The sequence below is a fragment of the Coenobita brevimanus genome, chromosome 18 (assembly GCF_032717465.1).
Source record: "Coenobita brevimanus isolate Jiangsu-jjx chromosome 18, ASM3271746v2, whole genome shotgun sequence".
In the NCBI taxonomy this organism is placed as follows: Eukaryota; Metazoa; Arthropoda; class Malacostraca; order Decapoda; family Coenobitidae; genus Coenobita; species Coenobita brevimanus.
Window position 1 is genome coordinate 20079725 of NC_136971.1, and position 21386 is coordinate 20101110.

Here is a 21386-nt window from a genome sequence, read left to right on the forward strand (position 1 = left end):
AACCATGGAGACAGGACACATCCCTATTTCACTGCAACATTCAGACAGAGAAATTTGCTCAGTTCACTATCCACACACTACAGCCTTAACACTCTCATACATACTCTTTACGGCATTCAACAACTTCCCATTTCCCCCATGTAGCTTTAATATTTTCCACATTCCTTGTCTATCCACTCTCTCATATGCTTTCTCCAAATCCATGAAGGTCACATACAACTTCTTTCCTTTCTCTTGAATCTTTTCCACTGAAGACCTAAGGATGAATATCTGATCTACAAAACCTCTTTCCTTCCTAAAACCTCCCTGTTCTTCTCTAACTAATTCCTCTGTTATTTCCCTGACTCTGTCAATAAGTATCCTGCCATATACTTTACCTCTTAAACAATGAAGACAAATGCCCCTATGATTACCACACAGTTCATTATCTCCTTTTCTTTTGTACAGGAGAATAATTATACCCGACTTCCAATTCTCTGGGACTCTACCTTCCTCCCAGGCAATATGCACATCTTCCATATCCATTCTACTACCATCTCTCCATCATGCATCATCATTTCACTAAATACTCCATCAATTCCTGGGGCTTTCCCCATTTTGGCTTTCTTATTGTTCCACTACTTCAGTCCAAATGATCTCTTTCTCCCTTCTCGCCTCCCTCCTTCTCCCAGCGATTCTCCAGCCACTTACACTCACATTACAGTAATCCCTCCACTATCCGATGTAATCGAGCCAAAGGCATGTCTGTAAAGTGGTCCCGTCCGGGAAGAGGGCCTCTGATTGCTGAACTTGTACTTATGACCCTAACCCAGCCTAATTTTGAAAGCCACTTAAATAACTCCCTACCGATATGCATAGCAGTTATTTAAACCTATTTAAGACCCTATTCACACCAATAATGAACATAAAGCATGAAATAAATGAAAAGGAACCAGAGAATAAGGAATTAGAAGTGAGTATGGAAAATACTTAGGCCTAGCAGTGTACAGGGCACTGTACTTACAGCACATCTGTGGCCACCTCCTCTAACTCTCTAAGGCATTGGTAGTTGTGAAAATGCTCTTGAAGCACGTACAGTAATCCAGCGTTGTGCCACACTTAATTCTTTGCATTGTGAGTTATAATTCCTTCACACAGCACATTCTTCTTAATTGAACCACGCCAGTTTCAACTGCCAGTTTCAACTGCCACTTTGCACTCCACACTTAATCCTTTGCACTCTAAATTCTAATTTCTTAACACTGCACAACACTGTAAATTGTCTTGTGGTCTAGTAGCGAGGTATTGAAGTTTATTCACTGTTTATTCATTAAAAAACGAGCACGTGCGGCTTCCAATACGATGGACGTCTTCCCTCAACGTAGGTTAGGAAGTAACTGGGTACAGGGTTGCCAGATCTGAACTCGGCCGCATTACCAAACTCCTCAATTTTCATCACCAAATTTAACTTTTCATTACCTAATTCTTAAAGGAAGCATTTGTTCTTCACTAATTATATGTACAAATGGAAATAATCACTCTCCATATAGTCAGTAGCATGTTTATTTTTGCCTTATGTATGCTAGCAGATTAATCAAAGAAAGCAGACAGTCCACCGTCTCCATTCTATCTTCATACATGTGAAAAATATGGTTGGTAATGGATCATGCTGATTCACTACCAAACGAACTTTTCAGTACCAAATTGGCCCACATTTGGTAATGAAAAATATCAAATGGCAACCGTGACTGGGGGGGGGGGGAAGAAGGGGGAGGAAGGAAGGGGTGAAGGGGCCATGGTGTAAACAACTGTTTGGGGCCACGCGGCACTGCGCGGCAATTTCAGATTACGAGTGGTAAAAAATTCGGAACGAGTGGAAATTATACTCTACTCATACTTAATCTAAAAGGGAAAGAAACATCATGTCGACAGTACGTAGGTTACAATTCTTATCGATGGTCTGCGGTTGGGTCCTCCAGGCTTTGAGCTGTAATAAAAAACATACAAATACACATACCAACATATGCAAATATATGGGCACGAAAATGAAAGTATTATTCCGGAATCTACACATTGTGCTCAGGGTTTGAAGATAAATACTTATCCAAGCTGTTTTTAAAGGATAGTAATGTATCATAGTTTACCACACTGGAGGGCATTTTGTAGCATATATTTACAAGTCAGCAAGCCTGCTGAAGTTGAAATGCTTAGCTTCATGTGACCAGAATCGTTTTCCAACATTTTTATGACAACTCTATCCCACCGTATTATCCTCGGCCTCTCCCTCCCTCTTGCCCCCTCCACCTCACTCACATACACTCTCCTCACTAGTCTATCGCTCTCCATCCTCTCTCCACTTGGCCAAACCACCTCATTGTTTCTCCTAACGCTTTCTATCACATCCACATCCACACCATAATCCTCCTTCACTTCCTCATTCCTCAGTTTGTCTCTCCATGTAACTCCACACGCAGCTCTCAGATAGCTCATTCCCACTGTTATCACTTCAGACTTGTGTCCTTCCAAGAAGGTCCAAGCTTCACTTCCATAAGTTAGAGTTGGTTTCACATTACTGTCATGCAGCGTTTTTTTTTTTACTTCCATGCATACTACCCTATTTCTTATCATTGCTTGCAAAGAACTAGCAACTTTTCTACCTTGTACCCTCTCAATCACTACATCCTCCAAACTTCCATCCTTACTCATCACACTACCCAAGTACTTAAATGCACTCACATTCTCCATTCCCACATCATTCAACCTCACTGTACATTTAGTGACTTCATCTCTATCGAAGGCCATAAGTTTACTCTTCCCTACATTCATCTTTAGAGTCCGTTCCTTACACACTCTCCCAAACTCATTCACCAAGCCTTGCAGTTCCCCTTAGTCTTCACTTAACAACACAATATCATCTGCAAACAACAGTACAGGGAGTTTCCAAACACTGCCCTCTCTCATTAGGGCTGCTCCAGCATCCAATACCCTATCTTGTATCTCTTATAACCCCATCCAAATACAGATTGAGCAACCGTTGAGACATGACACATCTCTGTTTCAGTCCCACATTCAGACTGAAAAATTCACTCAGTTCGCTATCCACACTCACTGCAGCCTTAGCACCCTCATACATACTCTTCACGGCATTCAACAATCTCCCATTTCCTCTACATATTCTTAATATTTTCCACATTCCTTGTTTACCCATTCTGTCATATGCTTTCTCCAAATCCACGAAGGTCGCATACAACTTCTTTCCCTTCTCTTTTCCACTAAAGACCGAAGGATGATTATCTGATCTACACTACTTCTTCCCTTCTTAAAACCTCCCTATTCTTCTCCAACTAATTCTTCTGTTATTTCCCTAACTCTGTAAGTATCCTACCGTACACTTTTCCTATTACTCTAAGAAGATAAATGTCCCAGTGGTTACCAAAAACTTATATTCTCTTTTCCCTTTGTACACCCACAAAAAAAATATTCGTTACCCTTGTGGTGTGATACAATATGACATAAGGACCAAGGGTTCTGAACTACTACCAGTACCAAATGAACACAGTTTCAGTTTTACAAATCATTTCAGAGTTCATCGCACCCAGAGGTAACGATAAAATTTTTTTGGTGGATGTACAGGGGAATAATTATACCTGACTTCCAATTCTCTGAGACTCTACCTTCCTCCCAGGCCAATCTGCACATCTTTCATATCCATTCTAGTACCGGTACTGTCTCCCCCCCATGCTTCATCATTTCACCACACACTCCGTCAATTCCTGGGGATTTCAACATTTTGACTTTCTTCATTGCTTCCACTACTTCCATCCTACTGATCTCTTCCTCCTTTCTCACCTCCCTTCTTCTCTCAGCCATTCCCCAGCCACTTATACTCGCATTACTTTCATTCTCTGTGTTTAACAGTTCTTTAATGTGTTCTCTCCATCTGCTCATTTTTTCTCCCTTCTCCACTATCAGTCTACAATTTTTATCTTGCACTCCCCTACTAACTTTATCACCCTGTCTAACGCTCTTTACCTTCTTGTAGAACATTTTCTTACATTCCGTCCATTTTACACTCAAATTCCTTCCAAATTTCTCATCCACCCTCTTCTTACTCTCTCTTGCCAATTTATTCACCTCTCTCTTCCTCTCTACAGTTTACTCTCTTCTGCCTATGCTTCCCATCCACTCACTATATGCGTTTTTCTTTTGCGCCACATCCAGTCTTACTTTTTCATTCCACCATGCTGTTTCTTGCACCCACTTACGTTTTCCTTTTCACTCCACACACCACCTCACATGCTGCACATATTTCTTCTGTGAAGATCTTGCACACACCTTCCACCTTCCCCATTTGCGCCAAATCATATTTACCCTATCATTCCTTCACTTCTCTCATATTTTCTGTTTTTTTTTTTCTTCCATCCTCATGCAACCTTTTTACCGTCTTTGTATATCACACAACCCTATTTTAGTCTAACACTAATCTTAAACCACTCATTTGTATAACCACCTGCCCTCACGCAGCCTTCAGTACTAGCATATAATGTCTTAACGGCATTCATTAGCTTACCAGCCACACCATGCATAAGGAAAATCTTCCATAGCCCCTTACTATTTCTATTGTGTTTTGCTTGTCCAGATCCATAAATGCGTCAAATACCTTACAGTCCATCTCACAGGCCTTTTCCTTTCTCTGTTTTATGGCAAATATTTGATTCACCCATCCTCTACCACTCCTAAAGTCACCTTGTTTGTCACTCACCATGCCTTCTGACATATCCCTTACTTTCTCTATAATTTTTCTTCCACATACTTTTTCCACAGGATTCACAAACATATAGCACGATAGTTTTTGCAGTCATTTCATTTACATTTCTTCTTGTACAGGGGTACAACCACAGCCTGTTTCAACTGGTACATTTCCATTCACTAAGCTCCTCCCTCCCCTCCTTTTTTTTTTTTTTTTGCTTATTTCTAACAAACACCTCTTTCCATTTTTCCATTGTACTTAACCATCTCTTCATGCACCTAAAAACCTGTTGGCTTCCCTTTCTTCAGCTGCATCATAGCATTCTTCACTTCTGCCAATGTCACATTTCTGGCAATACATTCTTTCTCTGAACACCGTCAAAACCAGTCATGTTTATTACCGCTCTGCGCTCATCATTGGCGGTTACGTCTTTCAAAATATCCTTTTCATCTCAGCTTCAGTTCTCTCTGATAATGTTCTTCCATTTTCACCCTGTACACATTCACACTTCTTACTACCTTCTTTTCTACATCTTGAACACTCTTTCCAATATAGTTTCCTATTTTGGAAGTCATTTGCATTCATTTTTCTTCCCAGGATGTCATTTTCCTCCTTTTTTTCTCTTTTCATTTTTCTCACTCTTACTGTATTTTCTTCTTTCATTTAAACTTCACCCTCTTCGCCTTTACGGCCCTTTCAGCCTCTTCAGCCCACCAAGCCGTGCCTTCCCTTCTGGCTGTTAATCATGTGAAATCACACATAGCTTTGGCATTGAAACTAAGCAGTCCCTATAAATTATGCATTCCACAAGACGTCCATATCCATTTGTTCCTAGTTAATTGACTCGAATTTTTCCACTACCTTCATCTGTTATTCATTTGCTACTTCTGTGTTTCTGAGCTTCTCCACTTTCAGCAATTCGCTCTGGTTGCTCCTGTCTAACCTTGCATACCGCATTCATATGATCAGATAAATCTCCGGATCGTCCTGTCACCGCCCTCATATCAAAAACAGTCCCCAGAATTTTTCTTTCTACAAGCATGTAATAAATCAGGCTGCTTTTAAAACTTTCTCTCTCTCTCTCTCTCTCTCTCTCTCTACCTACCTACCTACCTACCTACCTAGGCTGCTTCCTCCAGGGAAAGGGAGGTAGCCGAGACAGGACGACACACTTCCAATTTACTCATCCACTCAAACACATTCATTCGGATCTTAGCCCCAAAGGGGAGAAAGGACAGATCCTCACTGCACCACACCGCACGAGGGTCAACTGCGCAGTGCAATCAGCAACATCCGCAGCAGGGCCCGACAGCAGAGCTGGTTTACCCCTGCCACATCATAATAGACCCATCCCCTTACCCGCACTTGACTTGATCAGCTGATCAGACAAATGCGGAAGAATATCCCCTCAGGGCTGCATCATCATTTATTCATTCACAATTTCTCTCCATTCATTTCTATCACGTGCAGCCACTCTTCCTTGCTCATCAGACATCCCTTTCGCATCCAACTCTCTCTTCACACTGTCCATCAATCCTATTCGTGGTCTTCCTCTTAGCCTTACACCTCTCACATCAGACCTAGTGATCTTTTTCAACAATCGCTCATAATCCATTCTCTCCATATGCCCAGACCATCGCAACACCCTCTGCTCAACTTGATCAGCCATCTCCAGAACAACTCCAGTTCTCCTTCGCACTTCATCATTCTCACTCTATCTATACCTGTCACTCCACACATACTCCTCAGACACCTCATCTCCATTACATTCAAACTTTTCCTCTCTGCTACGCCCATATTCCATGTTTCAGTCCCATATAACGCAGTCGGTACCACAACACCTCATACAGCCCTCTCTTTACATCCATTCTAAGCGAACGACATCTAAACACTTTTTCATTCCTCCCAGCACCTTTCCTACTTCATTCATTCTAAACTTCACTTCTGCATCTATTCTTCCATCCACAGCAACATGTGACCCTAAATACTTAAAACACTCTACCTCCTCAAGCAACTCACCATTCAAAACTATATTCATCCTCCTACTATCTACCAACCTCATACACTTCATCACTTTACCCTTATTCTCATTTACTTTCAATTTCCTCCTTTCACACACCCTTCCAAACTCCTCTACCAACTGTCTCAATCTCTCCTCTGAATCAGCCACCAGTGCAGTATCATTTGCAAACAGCAGCTGATTCAGATTCCACTCTCTGCCATCAACATTCACCAGACTCAGACCTCCACATAACACTCTTGCATTTACTTCCTTTACAACACCATCTATATAAATATTATACAACCAAGGCTACATCACATCCCTGCCGCAGCCCCACTCTCACGGGAAACCAATCACTCACAGTACTTCCCGCTCTTACACACGCTCTATTAATTACATAAAAACTTTTCACTCCTTTTAGTAACCTACCATCAAGTCCATACAATCTTAAAACAGTCCACAAAGCCTCCCTATCAATTCTATCATACACTTTCTTTAAATCCATGAATGCCCAAAACACATCCTTACCTTTCGCTAAATGCTTTTCACACACTTGTCTCACAGCAAACACCTGATCCACGCATCCCCTCCCTCTCCCAAAGCCACACTGCTTATCACCAATCACTCCCTCTGTTCCCTGTCTTTCTTAATTAACACTCTACCATACACCTTACCTACAACACTCAACAGATATATGCTGCTAAAGCTAGTACATTCATGCTTATCACCCTTACCTTTAAACAGCGGGACCACACAAGCACTTGCCCAGGCAATTGGCACTCTCTCTCTGTACCATGTATATTTGTGTTTGTGTCTTTGTGCTTAAACTGTGACATGTAAGAGCACAAACTTCTTTCCTGGCACATATCTGTAATTCACATTTCCACATCGTTCTCCCTTGATACTTCTTAATGAACCACTAAATTGTTCACAGGACCACTGACAACTCTCTAATTCTTGTCACCCATCACAAACTCCTTATAACTCCTGGGCATAATTTTTCCTGTCACTTTGTCCAGCTGATCCTAGAAATGACCATTTTATGTCTCATGCCTATCGTTTCAGGACACATGCAACGATCAGTGCCGCTTTCATCATCTCTGACTGGCACTTGACGTCTCGAGCTTACACATTTGTAATCTTTCATTCCCCTTTGCCATTCATCAGTCATCAACAGTGCAACTCATTCCTTGCATCATCCGTATATACACATTCATACCCGACCTTACGCCTTTCACACTCTCCCACTCCTCCACCTTACACCCTTTCATCTTTGTTTAACACTGTGTCATCATGACGTACCTAGCACTCTTAAACACTTCAACTTTCTTACACTCCTTATTCACGCTTCTCACATTCCACATGGCCATACGAACCTACCTATTTTACCTTAGCCGTGGACATGTACTGGACCCTCAGAAGTTCTCTTAAGTTTGACAGTGCATGAAGATACAGTCTGAGGGAACTCTAACCCCTACCAAACCCCATACCTTTTACCTACCATCCAGAGAATTCGGAGGTACATAGTTACCACCTAGTGTGGTAACTGGTTTCTTGGGGTCTTGCCATTTGTCTCGTCACTAGTCTAGATTTACCTCTAGACAGGTCTACATTGAGGGAATGATGGGCGCCCTCACCTATCGCAGAGTCAAAGACGAAAAATCGAAATGCTCTTACAAGCAATGAAATCCATCATTTTCATCATAAGCATTAGCATCATCTTGATACTGCTTCCCACTAGGAAAAAATAAAAGCTATCTTGAACCTCCAAACAAGAATGAGATTGCACAATAGTTGGAAAATTATTTAGATTGTACCTTGTGAAATAGGCCACAAAATTTTATTCATCAGTCAAGTCTTCAGAATTCTTGACTCAACCCCAAAAGTACAATACCATTCACATTTTTTTTCTTTCCTTTTTAGACAAAATTACAGGTGGCTCTACACTGAACCGGATGGTTTCTTGTTTCTTAGGAAGCCATTTATTACGTTAGGTGACCACATAAACAAACAGCCGCCTGGTGCTCAAGTGGGTTAAAGCTTTTCAACCAGATGTGGCCCATAAGGGTTTATATCTGAGGGATGGTTGTAGTTTATTGCGCATATGACACTCAGGGAAAAGAGGCTGATCATTCGTGGCTTCAGTGTCTGGACCAAGTAGTCTGACCCTAGGCCCTACTGTCCTTATGGGGCAATAATTTATTAGGTGACAGAATTCACAAACTCCTGGCAAATGAACAAATGTCGATTATGAATAAATAAATAAAAACAAATGCAAATCAACCGTTACGTCCATATTCATACAAAACCTACCGATTCTTCTGGGTCCTGAGTCACTTGTTTTGGTTTTACATATTCTCACCTCAACTGTCTCAAGCATTTAGCAACATGTCCACGACTCCTGATACCTACAGACTCACTCACCACCCTTCATATATCCTCTTCCTCTTTATTACCGTATCAACAAAGCAATTCTCTCTCTTCCTCCGATCAGTCGACTCTGACTTTCCTTATCCTATCTCTCTCTCTCTCTATCTATTTATCTATCTATAGCCCGACGCCCTAATCCCGCAAAGGGTGGCCACAGACAAAACGCCTCCAAGTTGCTCTGTCACCAACCATTTGACTGCCCTCCCTCCAACTCACTCCCGATCCCTCATATACCTCTCAACTCCATCCCTCCACCTCATCCTCGGTCTTTCCCTCCCTCTCCCTCCATCCACTTCACTTACATGCACCTTCTTAGTCAGTCTTCCATTCTCCATTCTCTCCACGTGTCCAAACCACCTCAGTGCATTTCTCCTAATTTTCTCAACCTTATCCTACCCAGTGTAAATAACCCACATTTAAAGTTTAATAGTCCTGTTTATATTTATCTCACTCTTGTCTCTTCAAGTTTTGCCATGCCAAAGTTTCACACCCATACTTTAATTAGATCATCATCAGACTTTCACGTGATCCTCTTGCAGCTTTCATACCTGGTCTTTTGTTTGGAATCGAATCAGCATTATTAGCTATTTAATAAAGTGATGACATGTAATTTCTGTTTACTTTATATGACTGATAACATCAAGAGGATCAAGTACGCAAGACCTAAGGCTAAGTCCAAAAGAAATGTTCCTGCCTCAGAAGTATAACACGCCACTACCAACTTCTTTATCTCATGAGGAGGATTCGGAGCAAATATTTGTAACATTAAAACTGCCAAGGTAGTTCCAATTATATCCTAAGTACCGAAGTAGCGATCTTTCTGAACCTTTTGACTCTAATGATGTATTTGTGTTTCATATTATGCCTGCTGTCATCATATGATATTCTTCATTCTAGGAGATACATTTCAAAATGGAGGGATTAGATATAGACTTCATTAACCCCTACACTGCTTGGAGAATCATGCTAAGCTAAATGAAATATTCTGAGAGTAGCAAGATTAAGCTATTAAATCCGTCATCAGACTGAAAGGGTTCATCCAATGGTCTATACTTGCAGCGACAGTTATTCTGCTAATTGCCCTCTTTTCTATAGCTTTGTGTCACACTTCAAATCACACAGAGTTGCAAGGAAATTCATTCATAACATTTATCTTGACTTAAATAAAAAAAAAAAAAATGTTCAGATTCCACTTGCAACATTCTCTGTATTTGTTTTTTACCCTTTTGTTTTTGCTGTTACTATGACCATAACAAGCACTTTTAATCATTAATCACTTCACTCAGATGTTGTCGCTCTTATTTCATGCTTACTATTTTCAGAGGTTTTTATTCAGTTGAGAAAAGAGTATTAGAACTGCAAAAAATTGATTCCTTCAGTACGTGATGCCTCTTATAAGCGGAATAATATTGTCTGACAGTAGGTAAATGTACTGTACTGAAAGTTACGCCGTGTTAATGAATGGGACAATTTTCATTGCACTGAATTTTAAATCCATTTTACCCTCTCATGTTCGGATAATTTTTAGTGCTCTGATCCAACGAACACCAGACGATTACATTCAGCTTTGAGTAAGTTGCAGGAGCCTGAGAGTCTTAGTACCGTCTCCCTTGATATTTACTGTGCTTAATTTCATGTTTATTTAATTTCTTCCGCTACCTCCAGATCAGAATGATAACGACATCTCGAAGGCGCTGGAGATCCTGAGGCTGCAACGGCGAGAGAGCATGGACCACCCAGACCACCACCAACACACAGGTCAGGCGTGGCACGTTTTCTCATTGGCATTGGAGATTTCGTAACCCCTCTTCCTTAGAGATTTGCTCTGCACATTACGCTTCAGTGTCCTCTGTATGCTATTAAGGCAAACTGTGTAGATATTAAAATGGGATATTCAACATACAGGAGAATGTTACGCTGTAATAGGCAAAATGAACTGCCAGGCAAGAAGTGTTAAGAAATTTCCTATGCCATACTGTACAGTCCATGGTTTCAGGTGGGGCCTGGGGCGGGATGGGACAGTTTTACGTGCAAGCTACAGTACATCTGCTCTACAATTTCGGAACGCTCCTGCCTTGCCTTCAGGGCCCGAATTCACAAACTTACGATCAATCTCTATCATAACTTTCACAGGGATTTTTATCTACAGGAAGAAAAAGAGAGATAAGTTTCTGTTCTGCTTCCTTTGTAATTCCTGCAGAAATGAAGAACAGGTATGATAATTTTCTTTTCATGATTTAGATTTGAACCTGCCGGAAAAAGTCCACATTCTCCTTGCCCTTCCTGCAAAAACAAAATCAGGATAATTCTTGCTGGAATGAGATCATGAATATGCTTGCGAACTTCTCTCCAGGGTGGAATATGCCGTGTGTTATACATACCACCAGCGTCACATCGTTCCCTACATATCACAGGCTTAATATATTATGCTATGCTGTATTTACCTTCAGACAACCATGACCTTACTTGTGATGAGCTGATGATTTTGGTGTGTATGGCAATTGCACTATGTCACACACCTCCACGTTGATGTCTGTTTGATGCCAAGTTTCACTTTCACTGCAAAGATCATAGTGCGTTCGTTCTGGTGTGTATTCATTCGTCAGCACCATGGTTGCCACAATGCGCTGTTCAGAACACCTCAGATTTCTTCCAGTTAAAGACAGACTAAGTTGGACTAGGGTGCTGAAAAGTGTGTGTGTGTGAATAAGTCTGAAGGTAGGAGGAAGGATGAATCTGAAGACAGTTATGTTCAATCAGTGTGTGAGAAGGAGAAGTGTGGACGATGCGGATGCAAAAGATAGAAATGGCTCGACAAATTATGTATTACTGATGTTCACGTCAATATTGCAAAGCTTTATATGGTGAGTGAATGTGTAAGAAAGACAAGCCTTCAGGAAGCAAAGGACAGAAGTTAATAGATGAGGGATGCATTATTGATGCACATGTCAAAGATTGGACCCTTCATATTACCTGACAGTTCATGGAATGGCTGTATCCTACAGGTGCTGCGAGATCGACTGAGTCAGACTGTCCACGTAATGTGGATCGTTCATGACTGTGGGTGGAGTTTCAAACTCTTGAATGTGAAGACTATTTTACTAGCCACTCTCGTGGTAGTTTTTCTAAACGTGTGTTAATATTTTCTCTTCCTTGACTGCAACCTTAGTTATCGTGATGACAAAATATGTCAGTATATCTGAATTCCTTGGTGACGAAGAAAGAATACTACCTACGTACTCCTCGCGTATCTAAGATGATGAGACGGGACGGGCATGTGATGAGTAAAAAAGGAAAGAAATAGTACCTGCTGCATGCTTTCTTTTATCTCCTGTTAACTGTTGTCTCGAGTAAGCTCAGTTATTAAGGTTTTCGACCTCCTTTCCTGAAGAAAATGAGAGGAAATGGTTAGGATGGTGATGATGATGATGATGATGATTCACATCGGAATCACATCGGAACATCTATCTATCTATCTATTGCCAGACGCCTCAATCCCGTTTGGGGTGGCCACAAACAAATCGCCTCCAAGTCGCCCTGTCCCCCGCCATTTCACTACCCTGCTCCCAACTCACACCCCCCTCTCTCATATACCTCTCCACCCCATCCCTCCATCTCATCCTCGGTCTCCCCCTCCCTCTTCCACCCTCCACCTCACTCACATACACTCTCTTCGTCAGTCTTTCACCCTCCATCCTCTCCACATGGCCAAACCACCTCAGTGTGTTCCTCACAACGCTTCCTATCACATCCACATCAACACCACAACGCTCCTTTATATCCTCATTCGTCAGCCTGTCTCTCGAATGAGGATATAAAGGAGCGTTGTGGTGTTGATGTGGATGTGATAGGAAGCGTTGTGAGGAACATAAACTAGACAAATCCTTTTCCGAAGCTCAGTACTCCTCTTACATCCAGAGAACTTCCTACGCTCCCCTTCACCATATATATATATATATATATATATATATATATATATATATGTATGTATATTGTTACGGAACAGAGAAACATAACGTACACTTTAAGTGAGAATGCTAAAAATCACTACTGTCCCGTAAAGTTCCAGGTTCAAAACAAAAGAGTTAGGTAAAATTACAAGTTAAAGTTTAATGCTCAAACTAACAACAAAACATTCAGGACTCATAAGGATAATGTAATGGCAAATAAACAGGTTAAATATATGGTTAACTGCAATAGCCTCTATTAACACGAAATTAGCAAGAATAAATTTATCTAAGTCAGCCCTGATAAAATGAGATACCAGATAATACTCAGTGAATGCCAGATAAATAATTACAGATACAAACTATTATCAAAAATGACTGACATAAAGATCCATACATGAATTACAAAAACTTCACTAAGCCTACAAATTAAACTTATGCTATACAGTACAAGAAAAAATGCAACAACAGTTATACTCAAATTACACACAGCTGCTAGATGGTTGGAGACTTCTTGAGCACTCACAATAATAATATCTGTACAGGGGAGGACAGAGATGTGAACAAAATGAGGAGCAGATCTAAGTGGCAATGATGCAGAGACTGAGCTCATTATATAGGGGCCAGGAGAGCTTGATACAACTTGTAATGAGGACGCGCAAATGAAGCCATGGGGACAAAGAGATGACAATCCCGCAAAGTATAACAGAGATGTCGACTTACTCTACTATAACGGTAGAAGGGGGGACTGAGGCAGAACACGCTCGTGATCAAACATGCAGCAACTGTGCGTTAAAATTACACAAAGGATGATGAAATCATAGGCTATGTAACACCTCCCCACAAAGAAAAAAAGAAATTTACAAAGGAAATTTCTTATTACTCTAAAACAATCTGTATATGGCATTACAGACCATGCAAAGGTCTTTCCTAATATTACAAAACATGAGATCTCCCTAGCACGTTCAGTCATAGGTACTTGCCAGTATCCCTTTAACAAATCAAACTTACTTATGTACCTAGCCTTTCCGATCTTGTCTATGCAATCTTCCACACGAGGGAGAGGGTAAGTGTCTGTTTTGGTTATCTGATTAACACGTCTGTAGTCAATGCAAAGCCGCTGTGACCCACCTGGCTTAGGGACCAGAGTGACAGGAGAACTCCACTCGCTCTGACAGGGCTCAATCATCTTGTGGTCCAACAGGTAGCCAAGCTCCTTCTGGATGAGAGGAACTTTCACTGGGTTCACACGGTAAGGAGGCAATTTAATTGGCTTTGCGTCTCCAACATCGACATCATGCATCAACACAGTGGTTCTTCCTGGAGTGGCACGGAACACTTGCGGGTACTCCTGCAGTAATGCCGAAAACTCCTGCCTTTCCTTGGGTGGTAGATGAGAAAGCTTAGTCTGGAGATCATTCATGATATCAGGATTCTTCCCCAAACTATCACTCAGGCTCATACTGCATGGGAGAGCTTCACTTGCAGACTCGGGTGGAACAGCTACAGTGCAGACTGGATTATTTTCATCCCGCTTGTGATATAACTTTAGCATGTTGATGTGACGTAGTTCCTTGCTCTTTCTACGATCTGGTGTGGCGATGACATAGCTGACATCACTGAGTTTCTTCTCCACGAAATAAGGGCCACTAAACTTGGCTTGAAGAGGTTGCCCATGAACTGGTAGCAGAATCAAAACCTGATCTCCTGGCTGAAAGTGGCGTAACCTGGACTTCTTGTCATACCAAGTCTTCATCTTCTCCTGAGCAGCTCCTAAATTCTCTCTCGCCAGCTGTAAAGCAGTGGACAGCCGTTCTTTGAACTTCATCACATACTCCAGCAGGTTGACGTCATCTTCCTCCGACAGCCAGCATTCCTTGAGTAGCTTAAGGGGTCCTCTTACTTCATGGCCAAACAGTAGTTCAAAAGGTGAGAAGCCCAGTGATTCATTTGGAGATTCTCTTGCAGCAAACACAACGAATGGAAGACCTTTATCCCAGTCTTTCTGATGTTCCAAACAGTATTTCTTGAGCATCGATTTGAGTGTTTGATGATATCTCTCCAACGCTCCTTGGGTCTGGGGATGGTAAGCTGAAGACGTGATCTGGGAGATGCCCAACTCTTTCAGAGACTGCTTGAAAACATTTGACATGAAATTACTTCCTCGGTCTGACTGTACCTCCTTGGGCAGACCAAACTTTGTGAAGAACCCTAGCATTTCCTTAACCACGTTCTTTGCTGAGATGTTTCTAAGTGGAATGGCTTCAGGATAACGAGTAGCCATATCAATCATGGTCAACACATAAGAAAATCCTGAAGAAGTCTTAGGAAGAGGGCCCACAATATCCACCAACACACGGGTGAAAGGCGCCTCAAAAGGAGGAATGGGAACTAGAGGTGCAACCTTTTCGGTCTGATTACACTTCCCCACAACTTGACAGGTGTGACAAGACTTTACAATACCAGGAAACATCCCTGAAGATACCTGGCCAGTAGAAGTGTTTCAAAATGCGTGCCACAGTCTTCCTCACTCCAAGGTGTCCTGCCAAACTGGAATCATGAGCCACTCTAATGATATCCTGCCTACAAACACGAGGGATGACAACTTGATGTACAACCTCCCATTCACAGTCGGCTGATGCTGTTGGGGGTCTCCACTTCCTCATAAGTACTCCTGACTTTACATAATAACAAGTAGAAGCACCAGCTGACTCTTCCTCACTGCAAGCAGAGTTAGCTAGACCTTTCAACTCAGGGTCAGCAACCTGCAACTCAACCAACTCTTGACGAGACAAATTATCAACACTACGGGGTACTGCCTCATCTGGTGAGTGGTCCAAATTAGCAAGAAAAGTGTCAGCTAGGATAACATCATCATCATCCTCTAAATCACCAGTAACTTTAGACTTAGCCCTAGTGACAGCACATGCAGGGAACACATCAGGGACATCACAATCCTGGGACACAGCCGCTGGCTCGCTAGACAACTGAGGAGCTGGACACACTTGACTTCCACCAATATCATTTCCAAGTAAGAAAGTTACACCTGACATTGGGAGTGTCTCAACCAACCCAACCATAACGGAACCATTAACAAAACCAGACTCTAAATTCACTCTGCACAGAGGGACAGAGAAGTAATTATTCCCTACACCTTGTAAGATTACAGTTTCATCAGAGGAATTAAAATTAGAGCCTAGAACACTGGTCAGCATAAGGGATTGGCAAGCACCTGTATCACGATATATTTTAACTGATTTCCTGTCATTACTGTCCAGAGGACTGACAAAACCATCAGACAGGAAATTAGCACATGAACTCTTGAGAGTGTCACCCACGTTACTGCTCAAAAGAGGAGCTCCATCATGAGAATTTAAGTTACCCCTCAAAGCAGGTTCAGGTAACTCAGTTAAAGAATTCTGGGAACTCTCAAGAGTGGACACTAGACCAATTGACTGAATATTTAAAGACTCCTTTTTGTTCACATCACGCTGTCTCCTGAAACATCTCTCCGTAGTATGACCAAGCTTACTACAATAAGTACATTTACTTTTCTGAAATCTAGAGGTGAAGCTGGTATTTACTTCCTGAGAAACATCATCCTTATTCTCTTTCCTGTTACCTGTACTCTGAGTAGAGGCAACGTACTGACTCTCAGCTTTCCTTTTTCCTCTAAAATATCTCTTGTGAGTGAGAACATACTCATCAGCTAAAACTGCAGCATCAGACAAATTATCTATTCTTTTCTCATCAAGATATAGGCTTACATCTTTATAAATACACCTTTTGAAGTCCTCCAGCAAAATCATCTGCTTAAATTTGTCAAAATCAGAATCCACATTCTTAGAATTTAACCACTGCTCCAACAAATCTTCTTTGATTTTTGCATACTCAACATGGGATTGCTTATCTTGCTTGTAAGTTGTCCTAAATTTTACTCTATAAGCTTCAGGAACAAGCTCATAGGCCTTAAGAATCAAGCTCTTAACTACATCATAATTATCAGACTGATCCTGAGGCAAAGATGCATAAGTTACTTGAGCTTTACCGGTGAGAACAGTTTGAAGGAGTACTGGCCAATACTCCTTAGGCCAATTAAAACCTGTAGCTACCCTCTCAAACAACTGAAAATACTTAGTTAAATCAGATTCATTAAAAGGAGGGACAAGTTTAACATTTTTAGCCACATCAAAATCATCAGAGCTAGATGATCCAGTTCCACCTTGTTTCATGCGATACTCATGGTCTGCCTGAATCCTAGCAAGTTCAACTTGTGCGTGAAACTCAGCCTCCTTAACATCAGCCTCCTTAGCACGTGCTTGAAATTCAGCTTCCTTCACACGAGCCTCCTGCAGGGCTAGCTGTAACTTAGCTAATTCAATCTGCGTTTGCTCATTTGGAGGAGTTACATTAAACAAGCTTTTATTAATCATGCCAACAATTTGATCTCTTAGAATGATGAGAGTGAACTGCAATTCCCAATTGTTGAGCAACAAGCTTAAGTTCATTCTTTGTTCTGTTTTCTATATCACACACTGTTTGCACATTTGACAAAAAATCTTTGGCTTCATCAAGTGTAGAAATAGTAGCCATCATGAATATATCACAGTCACAAAATATCAAACAATATCCTTATGATAATATCCTGAATATCCTGATATGAGGTCGCCAAATTTATGTTACGGAACAGAGAAACATAACGTACACTTTAAGTGAGAATGCTAAAAATCACTACTGTCCCGTAAAGTTCCAGGTTCAAAACAAAAGAGTTAGGTAAAATTACAAGTTAAAGTTTAATGCTCAAACTAACAACAAAACATTCAGGACTCATAAGGATAATGTAATGGCAAATAAACAGGTTAAATATATGGTTAACTGCAATAGCCTCTATTAACACGAAATTAGCAAGAATAAATTTATCTAAGTCAGCCCTGATAAAATGAGATACCAGATAATACTCAGTGAATGCCAGATAAATAATTACAGATACAAACTATTATCAAAAATGACTGACATAAAGATCCATACATGAATTACAAAAACTTCACTAGGCCTACAAATTAAACTTATGCTATACAGTACAAGAAAAAATGCAACAACAGTTATACTCAAATTACACACAGCTGCTAGATGGTTGGAGACTTCTTGAGCACTCACAATAATAATATCTGTACAGGGGAGGACAGAGATGTGAACAAAATGAGGAGCAGATCTAAGTGGCAATGATGCAGAGACTGAGCTCATTATATAGGGGCCAGGAGAGCTTGATACAACTTGTAATGAGGACGCGCAAATGAAGCCATGGGGACAAAGAGATGACAATCCCGCAAAGTATAACAGAGATGTCGACTTACTCTACTATAACGGTAGAAGGAGGGGACTGAGGCAGAACACGCTCGTGATCAAACATGCAGCAACTGTGCGTTAAAATTACACAAAGGATGATGAAATCATAGGCTATGTAACAATATATATATATATATATATATATATATATATATATATATATATATATATATATATATATATATGTATGTATATATATATTTTATATATATATATATATATATATATATATATATATATATATATATATATATATTATATATATATATATATATTTACTCTGTGAAAACCTTTAGAAATATCCAGAGCTACTGCATGAGTTTCTCCATGTAGATCATTTGATTGATGGATGGTATGAGTTAGGAGATTGAGTAAGTCAATGGTGGATCTTTCGTGGCGAAAACCATATTGTCTATCACTAACTAAGTTGTTGGATTCAAGATGTTTAACTATCTATCTGTCTATTGCCAGACCCCTCAATCCCGTTTGGGGTGGCCACAAACAAATCGCCTCCACGTCCCCCTGTCCCCCGCCATTTCACTACCCCGCTCCCAACTCACACACCCCTCTCTCATATATCTCTCCACCCCATCCCTCCATCTCATCCTCGGCCTCCCCCTCCCTCTTCAGTCTCTCATCCTCCATCCTCTCCACATGGCCAAACCACCTCAGTGTGTTCCTCATAACGCTTCCAATCACATCCACATCCACACCACAACGCTCCTTTATATCCTCATTCGTCAGCCTGTCTCTCCATGCGACTCCACAGGCTCCTCTTAAATAACTCATTTCCACTGCTCTCACTCTTGACTTGTGTCTTTCCAACAACGTCCAAGCATCACTTATATACGTTAGAGTTGGTATCACAATACTGTCATGTAGTAACTTTTTCACTTCCATGCTCACTTCCCTGTTTCTTATCACTGCTTATAAAGAGCCAGCAACCTTTCTTCCCTGCTGTACCCTTTCAAGCACTTCACCCTCCAAACCTCCATCCTTACTCATCACACTACCCAAGTACTTAAACGTACTCACATTTTCCAATTCTTCACCATCCAACCTCTCTGTACATTCACTGACTTCACCTCTCTCAAAGACCATCACTTTACTTTTCCCTTCATTCACCTTTAGATTCCGTTTCTTACACACTCTCCCAAACTCAGCCACCAAGCCTTGCAGCTCCCCTTCGTCTTCACTCAACAACACAGTATCATCTGCAAACAACAGTACAGGGAGTTTCCAAACACTATCCTCTCTCACCAGGGCCACTCCAACATCCACTACCCTACCTTGTACCTCTTTTATTACCCCATCCATGTACAGATTGAACAACCATGGAGACATGACACATCCCTGTTTCAACCCAACCTTCAAAGAGAAAAATTCACTTAGTTCACCATCCACACGCACTGCAGCCTTAGCACCATCATGCATACTCTTCACAGCATTCAACAACTTCCCATCTACTCCATATATTCTTAATACTTTCCACAATCCTTGTCTATCCACCCTGTCATATGCTTTCTCCAAATCCATGAAAGCCGCATACAACTTTTTTCCCTTCTCTAGAAACTTTTCCACTAAAGATCTAAGGATGATTATCTGATCTACACAACCTCCTCCCTTCCTAAAGCCTCCCTGTTCTTCTCCAACTAATTCCTCTGTTCTTTCTCTAACTCTGTCAATAAGTATCCTACTATATACTTTTCCTCTTATACTAAGAAGACAAATGCCACTATGATTACCACACCCTTCTTTTTCCTCTTTTCCTTTGTACAAGGGAATAATTATACCTGACTTCCAATCCTCCGGGACTCTACCTTCCTCCCAGGCCAATCTGCACATCTTCCACATCCATTCTATTACTATCTCTCCCCCATGCTTCAGCATTTCACCACACACTCCATCAATTCCTGGGGCTTTCCCCAATTTAACTTTCTTCATTGCTTCCATAACTTCTATTCTACTGATTTCTTCCTGTCTTCTCACCTCCCTCCTTCTCCCAGCCATTCCCCAGCCACTTATACTCGCATTACTTCCATCCTGTATGTTCAATAATTCCTTAAAGTGTTCTCTCCATCTGGTCCCTTTTTCTCCCTTCTCCACTAGTAATCTGCCATTTTTATCTTTCACGCCCCTGTTAACCTCACTTCCATCCTGTCTTACTCTCTTCTCCTCTTTCCAGAACATTTTCTTAGAGTCCCTCCACTTTACACTCAAATTCCTTCCAAATTCCCCATCCACTCTCTTCTTACTCTCTCTTACTAATCTTTTCACCTCTCTCATTCTTTCTGCATATAACTCTCTCTTCCGCCTCTCAACTTCTTCCACGCCCTTATTTCTCATCCATTCATTGCATGCTTTCTTCTTTTGTGCCACAGCCTGTCTCACCTCTTCAGTCCACCACGCTGTTCCTTGCACCCCCCTCCATCTTCTCTTCATCCCACACACCACATCACATGCTGCTCATATTTCTTCTGTAAATATCCTGCACACACCTTCCACGTCCCCCATCTGCTCCAATTCTTATTTGTCCAATTGTTCCTCCACTTCTTTCTTATACTCTGCCTTTTCTCATCCTCTTGTAACCTTTCTACTCTCCTTGCAACTACTCCTTCCTCCCGTCTTTCCCTTCTTCTATTCCTCCATCTTACTTGGATCCTAATTCTGGCCACCACCAAGCAGTGGTCAGAAAGTCCACTCCCTCAACCTCTATAAGCTCTTGCATCCATTACACATCTTCGCATCTTTTCATCCACACACACATAATCAATCATTGCCTACCTTTCATTCAGTTCACCACCCACCCTTCTCATCATTCGCTATGTAAACCTGTGGATTATTTTATGCCTGAAGAGGGTATTGACTATCACCAACCCCCTCCCAGCACAAATGTCCACTAACGCACCGCCATTCTCATCTATCTCAGCAG

General features: G+C 41.3%; 1 protein-coding gene across 1 annotated transcript in view; it reads left to right on the forward strand.

Moving 5' to 3' along the window:
* The window catches only part of LOC145391508 (uncharacterized), a 208150-nt gene that overhangs the window by 98955 nt on the left and 87809 nt on the right, over positions 1-21386 (forward strand). Inside the window, exon 3 of the mRNA XM_080266136.1 lies at positions 10827-10919. Within this exon, the coding sequence (XP_080122262.1) occupies positions 10827-10919 (93 nt within the window). The remainder of the gene's footprint in view (positions 1-10826; positions 10920-21386) is intronic.